Source organism: Carassius carassius, chromosome 29 (genome assembly GCF_963082965.1).
Source record: "Carassius carassius chromosome 29, fCarCar2.1, whole genome shotgun sequence".
Lineage (NCBI taxonomy): Eukaryota > Metazoa > Chordata > Actinopteri > Cypriniformes > Cyprinidae > Carassius > Carassius carassius.
This window is the reverse complement of record NC_081783.1, coordinates 525,211-536,028: the sequence shown is the minus strand read 5'-3', so window position 1 is coordinate 536,028 and position 10,818 is coordinate 525,211. Positions and strand designations below refer to the sequence as shown.

Sequence of the window (10,818 nt, the reverse complement as noted above, 5' to 3'; positions counted from 1 at the left end):
CATCAGTTACATGTGTTATTATTTGTTGTGGAGTTCATCTTCAGGCTATAGTGCTATCAAAATGAAAAGCAGAATACAAGTGTGTCACTCTTTTATTTGTATTTACTTGTTTTATTCAATTTTCTCAACGATAGTAAAGTATTAGTGTTTAAAGATGTATTATTTAGATTTTATCCCAGTATGTCAAAGGGAATGAGCTGTGTTCTGACCTGAGACACAAGAAAGAGAGAGAGAAAAAGAAAGAAAAATGTTGGGATTGAACACAGAGAAAGCAATAAAACAACTACATTTAATCTAATGTACATTCAAATTACATTACATGGATGTGTCACAGTTATACTAAATTAACATTAGAATTGTAAACCGAAAAAATCAACAAGTGAGACAAATGTGAGCTTTCACAATTCCTTACGAAAATTAATAATTTTCCAAACCTAACTAAATAAGGAGGCATAGTTTTTTTAACTGCACGTAGAGCACAAACCTCTGAAATCGGTTGATAAATGTGTACATTATCGTGTTATTATTCAGAAAAAACCGCAGCTCCCCCGTTTACTTTCATTTGTTTTTAAGGCAGTCTTGCCCTCACTAAACATGGCGGACGCGTTGACGTATCGCGGCAACGGCTCAAAGCGGCCAATGAGGCGTCTAGGTATTTATATGTCTATGGCGAGGAGTACTTGAATGATTTCAGGGAAAAAGAAACTGAAGTGTAGTTGAGCTGTTGTGTGTTTGTGTCTCTGTATTCATTCAGTAAAATGGCAGAAGCCAGAATTTCAATGGATCAGGATGAGTTCTTGTGTCCAGTGTGTCTGGATCTCCTGAAAGATCCAGTGGCTATTCCCTGTGGACACAGTTACTGTAAGATCTGTATTACAGACTGCTGGGATCAGGAGGATCAGAATCAGGAGGATCAGAAGAGAGTCTACAGCTGTCCTCAGTGCAGACAGACCTTCAGTCCAAGACCTGCTTTAGCTAGAAACACCATGCTGACTGAAGTGGTGGAGAAACTGAAGAAGACCAGACTCTCTGCTGACTGTTACGCTGGAGCTGGAGATGTGCAATGTGACGTCTGTACTGGAAGAAAATACAAAGCCCTCAAGTCCTGTCTGGTGTGTCTGGACTCTTACTGTCAGAATCACCTCGAACAACATGAGAGTTGGTTTAAAGGAAAGAAACACAATCTGACTGATGCTACTGGACGACTGCAGGAGATGATCTGCCAGAAACATGAGAAGATCCTCGAGGTTTTCTGTCGCACTGATCAGAAGTGTATTTGTGTGCTGTGTACGATGGATGACCATAAAAACCACGACACTGTATCAGCTGCAGCACAGAGGACAGAGAAACAGGTATTTAACACGAGATACTGATGAAATATTGACACTATGACACTCATTTCATATGTGTTTATATCGGCACCATATTAACAGCTGACAGCATTCCCACTGCAGCAGAAATAAACAGGAGCTAAAAGAAGAGTTTCACTTTTGGCTGAAAATGAACTGTAAACCTTTATCAACACAATCTTTACACTATTGACCTGTTCTTTGACATATAATAGAAATAATAAATATAAACTTCCATTAGTGAAATTGCTGAACCCGGTCAGTGTGAAGTTCTATGTCTGTGTCAGTTTCACTTTAATAATATTTACACTTCTACTAATTCATGTATGATAATTGTAACCGATCATCTCTTCTGTAGTTTGAAACTACAGCCATTTGTTATCAGTTTAGATAAGTAACCTTTAAACTGCCTCACCTTACGTTTACTGGATTGATCTGTTCATGATGATTTAGTGCCAGTAGTTTTCTGTGAGATTGACTATCATCTGTTTGTCCTGCAGAAGCAGCTGAAGGAGACACAGAAGACGCTCCAGCAGAGAATCCAGCAGAGAGATAAAGATCTCCAGCAGCTGAGAGAGACTGTGGAGTCTCATAAGGTGAGTCTGGAGAAGAAGAGAAGTTTGTCTCCGTCTCAGTTCAGACTCACTGAAGCTGAATCACTGTGTGTCCTAACAGCGCTCTGCACAGACAGCAGTGGAGGACAGTGAGAGGATCTTTACTGAGCTCATCCGCTCCATTGAGAGAAGCCGCTCTGAGCTGATTCAACTGATCAGAGATCAGGAAAAGACTGCAGTGAGTCGAGCTGAAGAACGACTGGAGCGACTGGAGCAGGAGATCAATGATCTGAGGAGGAGAGACGCTGAGCTGGAGCAGCTTTCACACACACAGGATCACATCCAGTTCCTGCAGGTAACACAGATCTAGAAGAACAGGATCATAGTGGGGTTAACACTGCAAATGCAGTGGAGCAAGGTTTCATAAGCCCAGGTAAAAAGCGGTGCTAACAAATTACAGGTGTGAAATGTTTCTTTCCCCCGGGTAAAAGCAGTGTTTAAAATGATGATAACCCAGGGTTAAGCACAGTGTGAAAAGCCCTATTGTTCCTTCTCCAAACCAGATTTCTCCAAATCAACCGAGTTTTCTCTTTACTTAAACTGCTGAGTGCTCTGGTAATATCTATGGTATGTAGCATTTGACCCAGTCAGACAAACAACTATTTGTTATATTTAACAAATAGTATCTAACGCCCCCTCATCTATCCATGCAACTAACACCTCAAAAAGGCCGAACAGGTTTTTGGTTTCAGGGTAACCAAAGACACACTTTCTGATAACACTAGTTTTATGGCTCAAAGGAATGTGGGCAGGGCAGCCCTTACACAAGTCTCTCTAAAACAGACGCACAATGCCCATAAAAATGGACTCTTCTCTAAATAGTTCATAGGAAAACGTTTCTTTGGAGTAACACACATGCCCTTCGGGTCATTGTGTATGTTGTTACTGTTCTATATCACATATTGTTTTTGTATTGTATACTGTTTATGCATGCTTATGATAGAACCTCTCATTCATGCAACCTTACATATATCATGTTTGGTCTCTATGAATTCATCTTCGGATGATCTAATTGAGAGTATATATTATATATATGTTGGTGGGCTCAACACATAGCTCGTTCAGTCTGCGGTTCATTTAGATCAGGGGTCTCCAACCTTTTTGTGAGTGAGGGCTCCCTGAAGGGATAAAATAGTCTTGAGGGCTACTTGTTTGATACAGGCACACACACACGCGCACACACACACACACACACACACACACACACAGTTTCAAGTTTTGAAAAATACAACAACAAACAGTAATATTGTTAAATATTATGACAATTGAATATATAATTACCGTATATACCCGAATATAAGACAAGTTTTTTTGTCCTAAAAAATGGGGGGTCGTCTTATATTCGCGATATAGACAAAATCACGGGGGGAAAGGGAGAAAGAACAACGGCATAAATATGAAATAGTGACTGAATGATATACTTTACATACTTGCATGTCAAATTAGAAAAGCAACATAATATCTGTGTTTAACTAAATTAAAACGCTGCTCCTCTGCCGCGCGATACGCAGAGAGAACAAGAGAGGTGCGTGCACGAGACAGAGAGGTGCGCGCGCGCAAGACGCAGAGCGAGAGAGAGAGAGAGAGAGAGAGAGAGAGAGAGAGGTGCGCGCACGAGACGCAGAGAGAGAGAGAGACGTGCAGATTCTAAATATTTTAAATTATTGAATTATTTTATTATGTTTTAATGGTATATAAAATGTCACCAATAGTTATTTTCTCATTTTATGCCATTATCATAAAAAAAAAAAGAAAGATTACAATTCAGGCTATTTATAGAACGTGCTCGGCGGGCGACTCAGAGACTCCACGCGGGCTACCAGGTGCCCGCGGGCACCATGTTGGAGACCACTGATTTAGATCCTAAGAGGATGAGGGGGAGGAGCTACAACTCTCTTGGACCCCTCAGCACATGCCAGGACTTCGGCATTGACTTTCCATTCAACAAAGATCCTAGGATCTCACATGATGTCTCTCTTAGCTCTTTTTCACTTCCCACTGGGAAGAAACTCCCAATCAACATCGAGTCAGAGCATCTTTGGAATTCATTACTCTTCAAACCCAGATAAAGTTGCTGTAATATTATCAGCTTGTATGTATGCTCATTTGAATGTTGAATGTTAATTAGCTGTTCGCCCTGTGTGTGTGTGTGTGTGTGTGTGTGTGCAGTAAATCAGACAAGTCAGACGCTTTTTCTCATACAACACTGTTTAGAGTGACTATACAAGAACAATACAGGTGCAGGTTATTGGGTGACGTGTGGAGCTGATGAGTTTTGATTTCTGTTTTCTGTAGAGTTTCCAGTCTCTCTCAGCACCTCCTGAATCTACAGACGTAAATGATGATCCCTTCATTTCTCTCTTCTCTTTTGATGATCTGAGAGAATCTGTCCATCAGCTGAGAGACAAACTGGAGGATTTCTGCAAAGAGGATCTCAAGAAGATTTCAGACAGAGGTAAAGTCCTGGAGATTCATCTGCTCTCAGAAACCAGTCCATCATCATCTCATATCATGGAGAACATCATATTAGAAATGTGTTAGGAATAGATACAGGAGTGAGAAAACAAGCAGAAAAACTCTCTGAGTGTGTTCATGTTCTTCCTGTAGAAGGTGAAGAAAGAGTTTTATAAATTATGTAAATGATGGTTTGCCCTCGACTAAATATTTTTCTGATCGACTTATAGTCATTCATTTCCATTTGAATTGCTTTATTTAAAAGTAACATATATTTTTTTCATGTCTTTGAGTGAAACACAGAGTTTTAGTTTATATATATCTTTATATAGAATGCTTTAAAAAAAAAGTTCACAGAGACCTACATTTGCTTTCATTATTTTACAAAAGTACAATGTTTTGTTGTTATTGTGTGGACATTAAAACAATTCTATTGTACAGAACACCAGTTCGTATACAGATGAGAGCGTAGCTGTTTGTTGTGCGGTTACAGATTGTGTGTTTACTAAAAGAGGGTGCTGTGTGTGTGTGTGTGTGTGTGTGTGTGTGTGTGTGTGTGTGTGTGTGTGTGTGTGTGAGTGTGTGTGTCTGTGTGTGTGTGAGTGTGTGTGTCTGTGTGTGTGTCTGTGTGTGTGTGTGTGTGTGAGTGTGTGTGTCTGTGTGTGTGTGTGTGTCTGTGTGTGTGTGTGTGTGTGTGTGTGTGTGTGTGAGTGTGTGTGTGTGTGTGTGTCTGTGTGTGTCTCTGTGTGTGTGTGTGTGTGTGTGTGTGTGTGTGTGTGTGTGTCTGTGTGTGTGTGTGTCTGTGTGTGTGTGAGTGTGTGTGTCTGTGTGTGTGTGTCTGTGTGTGTGTGTGTGTGTGTGTGTGTCTGTGTGTGTGTGTGTGCGTGTGTGTGTGTGTGTGTGTCTGTGTGTGTGTGTCTGTGTGTGTGTGTGTGTCTGTGTGTGTGTGTGTGTGTGTGTGTGTGTGTGTGTGAGTGTGTGTGTCTGTGTGTGTCTGTGTGTGTGTGTGTGTGTGTGTGTGTGTGTTTGTGTGTGTGTCTGTGTGTGTGTGTGTGTGTGTGAGTGTGTGTCTGTGTGTGTGTGTGTGTGTGTGTGTGTGTGTGTGTGTCTGTGTGTGTGTGTGTGTGTGTGAGTGTGTGTGTCTGTGTGTGTGTGTGTGTGTGTGTGTGTGTGTGTGTGTGTGTCTGTGTGTGTGTCTGTGTGTGTGTGTGTGTGTGAGTGTGTGTGTCTGTGTGTGTGTGTGTGTGTGTGTGTGTGTGTGTGTGTGTGTGTGTTTGTGTGTGTGTGTGTGTGTGTGTGTGTTTGTGTGTGTGTGTCTGTGTGTGTGTGTGTGTGTGTCTGTGTGTGTGTGTGTGTGTGTGTGTGTGTGTGTGTGTGTGTGTGTGTGTGCGCATGAGTTCGTGCGTGCGTGTGTGTGTGTGTGTGTGTGTCTGTGTGTGTGTGTCTGTGTGTGTGTGAGTGTGTGTGTCTGTGTGTGTGTGTGTGTGTGTGTGTGTGTGTGTGTCTGTGTGTGTGTGAGTGTGTGTGTCTGTGTGTGTGTGTGTGTGTGTGTGTGTGTGTGTGTGTGTGTGTGTGTGTGTGTGTGTGTGTGTGCGCATGAGTTCGTGCGTGCGTGTGTGTGTGTAATCATGTGAATCACTTGCAGTTCATTGTTTTGTGAGATTTCACCTCAGGTTAATCCTAGAGATTTGTGAATCTGAATTGGGTTATTGCACAGATTGTAATTTTGAGAAAGTCTGAGATGTCTGTGGCACTTTTGTTTCCAGCTGGGGTGTATTACCATGCTCTGTCCCAGTTCACGCCCCCTTTTGCCCTGGCGCCCATCATCATGAACCCCGCCCCCCAGCAGCTGAAGGCCCCACCCCCTCATGTTCAGCAAGCCCCGCCCAGAAGGAAACGCAGGCAGGTAAGGCATCCATCCGTCTTCTTCATCTGGAGCTCCAGTGCTTTCTGTGGCCGTTGTTTGAATGTGTGTTTCTCCTAAAATGTCTTTATCTCATGTAGATAGTGTTTGTATCTCTCACTGTATCATAAATTAATCACTCAAGGTTGTTAATTTGAATTAATTCTGAATTAACAATAATTTGCTAGCGAATCATATGTCTAAAGAAAGAAGGTGAACTATTATTCTTCCTGTAGTATTGCATGTTGTGGAGATGCTGTGTGTTTCATTGTGAAGGTGAAACTACTTTGTTTGAGCTTCCTAAAGAGGACAGCTTTGCTATATAATAACACCTTGCATGTAATCTAAGAAAAGTTATCGCTCTCAGACCTGACTGTCATGTTAATGTTCATAAAACTGAGTGAATCAGAATCAGATTTAATGATGATTGTGTTTAATTCTGAGCAGTGACTGAAAATCTGGTTTATTTTAAGTAGAATTTGTAGAAAAGTTTGTAGTAAGTCTCTTCTGCTCACAAAGATTGCATTTATTTGATTAGTTCCATTTTAAAATAACTGTTTTCTATGTTAATATCTGTTAAGGTATACTTTATTGCTGTAATCAAAGTGAAAGTGTAACACATGATCCTTATTTGCTGCTTATTTTCTGATTAATATAAATGTTAACAGTCAATGTTTCTGTGGATACTGTGAAGGATTTTATTTTTCAGGATTCACAGATTAATAGAAAATTCAAAAGAACAGCATTTATTTGAAACAAAAATCATCTGAAACATTACAAATGTCTTCAGGGTCACTTCAGATCATTCAGATCAGTTTTATCGCTCCATGTCTCTCTCTCTCTCTCTCTCTCTCTCTCTCTCTCTCTCTCTCTATCTCTCTCTATCTCAGCAATGTTCTCATTTCTTCTGTTTCGTGTGCTAAATGTGTCTCTAGCTCAGGATCAGAGACCCTAATCAGGGAGGACGTGACATCACAGAAGAGCTCATGTCAGGACATCCCAGTGGCTTCACACTTCCACCTCCACAGGTGATGAGCACACACATGAATTATATCTAATATATATATATACCTATATATGAATTATAAAAATCGCTATTTAATGTTAAAAAACACATTCTATTTCAAATACTGAACATTATTGTAGGTTCTCCATGCCCCGCCTCTCTCTCAAACGTTTTGACAAGCACAGTCTGCTCTGATTGGCCAGCTGACACAGTGCATTGTGATTGGCCGAACACCACAAGAGCACATCGGAAATACAAGCCCCTTTCCATAATCATGAGCTTCATTTTTCTTAATAAATGTAAAGACAGTTAATAATGTCCTGAGTCTTACCATCAGTTTAAGACTGAAAGAGGAACAGCGTGGTGTGACAGACACAGTGATGAAGCTTGTATGTGTTTGCAGTACACAGGTCGTGTACGCTCCTAGGTTCACGAAACTGTCGTTCATAAAATGCATTGCACAAATTTGACAATCTGTGTATTGCTGTTCTGTTGTAAATACATCTTAACCAATGAGTCCTCATTGCATTTACTTTCAGAAGAACAAATAAAGTGCTTTTGCTTTCTCTTAGATACACACACATCTATAATAAATCCTTTTGTGTAACTCTGCAGATCTTACACATGCACAAATAGCTACAGAACACACGAAAGAAATGGAAAAATAGAAATCGAATCATATGACCGCTTTAAGGGCTTCAAAGTAACATGCAGGTATTTCTATGTCTTAAATCTGAATCCACCCTGATTGAATTATCATTTCAATTTGCACTTGATTTTGTTGTACACTAAGTCACATTTATAGATATTTAGGACCCACCTTCTTTCAGTAATAGACTACTCCCAATCAAATGTTTTACAACATATTGCGGTTTTAACATCCTGTTTGTTTTTATACTTTAGATGCCTAAGAAAAAGTGAAAGCTGAGAAAAAGGAAGCCTCAGAGATTATCTTTGCTTGGTCCTGAACATCTGTTTAATGAGGAGCAAGGACATCTTTTTTGAATCAGTAAAGTAGCTTCAAGTCCAGAACAGCAAACTGGTAATGTTTCAGTCTGTAGTATTTTAGTGTTTCTGCCTTTGATTGTGAGTTTTCATTTGTATTTACTTCTATTTTGCAGATGCAGGGTGCATTTGTAATATGTTGTAAATTTTACAAGCTTTTCTCCTGGCATTTGCTTTAGTAATTCAGAATAAACTGTTCCATGTATTTGTTTAAGTCACTTTCTCATTCATGTTATCATATACTGTATGTACGTTGTATTTTAAGCGTATTTTTGTAATTAAAATGCATGCTTGAGCTGTTTTAACTGCAAATAGCTTGCTCCGACAGATCTTAAAATGTCATTGCCATTGCACAAACATTTGTTTTATAAAAGCTGTTTAAATATCCTAATTTAACTAAGGCCTAGTCCTGGCTTAAGCTAAGCCCTGTCTGTGAATCCGGTCATATGTTTTGAAGTTGTTGATGATTATCTTAATCTATTTTTCTTCTCTAAAATAATATTATTTCATGATGCAAACCTGACGAAAAATCAATGTTAAATTTCAACATTGATTCAATGATAATTAGATTGATGCATTAACATTGATTCAATGTCGTTCTGCTATCTGGTTGTTCCAACCAAGCAAAAATGATTTGTTTAATCCCCAAGCTAAAGAATAATAATATGCACTTGATCAGATATATCTGCGCTCAGTGTGAAACTGCCTTTGTAGCATGGCAGAAGACTAGTTAGCTAACCAATTAAGGGCTTTATAGGTAAGTAATAATATTTTGTAACTGATAGGGAACTTAATAGGTAGCCAGTGCAGAGACTGTAAACTTTAAAGACCTGCCATGTGTGTGTGTGTGTGTGTGTGTGTGAGTGTTTCTTTGTTTGTGTGTGTGTGTGTGTGTGTCTGTGAGTGTTTGTTTGTGTGTGTGCGTGTGTGTGTGTGTGTGTGTGTGTGTGTGTGTGTGTGTGTGTGTGTGTGTGTGAGAGAGAGAGAGAGAGAGAGAGAGAGAGAGAGAGAGAGACTATAGGAGCGGGAATGAGGAATCAGCTTTTCTTTTTTTTTCTTTTACTCATGTGACTCAAACACAGAAGCAGGAAACAGGAAGCACGTGAGTTCTGGAAAAGAGAAACTGAAGTGTAGTTGAGCTGTTGTGTGCCTGTGTCTCTTTATTCTTGCAGTAAAATGGCAGAAGCCAGAGTTTCTCAGGATGAGTTCTTGTGTCCAGTGTGTCTGGATCTCCTGAAGGATCCAGTGGCTATTCCCTGTGGACACAGTTACTGTAAGATCTGTATTACAGACTGCTGGGATCAGGAGGATCAGAAGAGAGTCTACAGCTGTCCTCAGTGCAGACAGACCTTCAGTCCAAGACCTGCTTTAGCTAGAAACACCATGCTGGCTGAAGTGGTGGAGAAACTGAAGAAGATTAGACTCTCTGCTGACTGTTACGCTGGAGCTGGAGATGTGCAATGTGACGTCTGTACTGGAAGAAAATACAAAGCCCTCAAGTCCTGTCTGGTGTGTCTGGACTCTTACTGTCTGAATCACCTCGAACAACATGAGAGTTGGTTTAAAGGAAAGAAACACAATCTGACTGATGCTACTGGACGACTGCAGGAGATGATCTGCCAGAAACATGAGAAGATCCTCGAGGTTTTCTGTCGCACTGATCAGAAGTGTATTTGTGTGCTGTGTACGATGGATGACCATAAAAACCACGACACTGTATCAGCTGCAGCACAGAGGACAGAGAAACAGGTATTTAACACGAGATACTGATGAAATATTGACACTATGACACTCATTTCATATGTGTTTATATCGGCACCATATTAACAGCTGACAGCATTCCCACTGCAGCAGAAATAAACAGGAGCTAAAAGAAGAGTTTCACTTTTGGCTGAAAATGAACTGTAAACCTTTATCAACACAATCTTTACACTATTGACCTGTTCTTTGACATATAATAGAAATAATAAATATAAACTTCCATTAGTGAAATTGCTGAACCCGGTCAGTGTGAAGTTCTATGTCTGTGTCAGTTTCACTTTAATAATATTTACACTTCTACTAATTCATGTATGATAATTGTAACCGATCATCTCTTCTGTAGTTTGAAACTACAGCCATTTGTTATCAGTTTAGATAAGTAACCTTTAAACTGCCTCACCTTACGTTTACTGGATTGATCTGTTCATGATGATTTAGTGCCAGTAGTTTTCTGTGAGATTCACTATCATCTGTTTGTCCTGCAGAAGCAGCTGAAGGAGACACAGAAGACGCTCCAGCAGAGAATCCAGCAGAGAGAGAAAGATCTCCAGCAGCTGAGAGAGACTGTGGAGTCTCATAAGGTGAGTCTGGAGAAGAAGAGAAGTTTGTCTCCGTCTCAGTTCAGACTCACTGAAGCTGAATCACTGTGTGTCCTAACAGCGCTCTGCACAGACAGCAGTGGAGGACAGTGAGAGGATCTTTACTGAGCTCATCCGCTCCATTGAG

At 40.3% G+C, this 10,818-nt stretch overlaps 1 protein-coding gene and 1 pseudogene across 1 annotated transcript in view; both read left to right on the top strand.

Annotated features, from left to right (window-relative positions):
* Nucleotides 1-695: 695 nt before the first annotated feature.
* LOC132109301 (E3 ubiquitin/ISG15 ligase TRIM25-like) overlaps nucleotides 696-10,818 on the top strand; it is a 59,153-nt gene continuing 49,030 nt past the window's right edge. Inside the window, exons 1-3 of the mRNA XM_059515311.1 lie at nucleotides 696-1,352; nucleotides 10,578-10,673; nucleotides 10,753-10,818. The exon at nucleotides 10,753-10,818 is cut by the window's right edge and continues 168 nt beyond it. Of these exons, the coding sequence (XP_059371294.1) occupies nucleotides 759-1,352; nucleotides 10,578-10,673; nucleotides 10,753-10,818 (756 nt within the window). The 5' untranslated portion in view covers nucleotides 696-758. The remainder of the gene's footprint in view (nucleotides 1,353-10,577; nucleotides 10,674-10,752) is intronic.
* LOC132109372 (E3 ubiquitin-protein ligase TRIM62-like) lies at nucleotides 9,459-10,032 on the top strand (annotated as a pseudogene).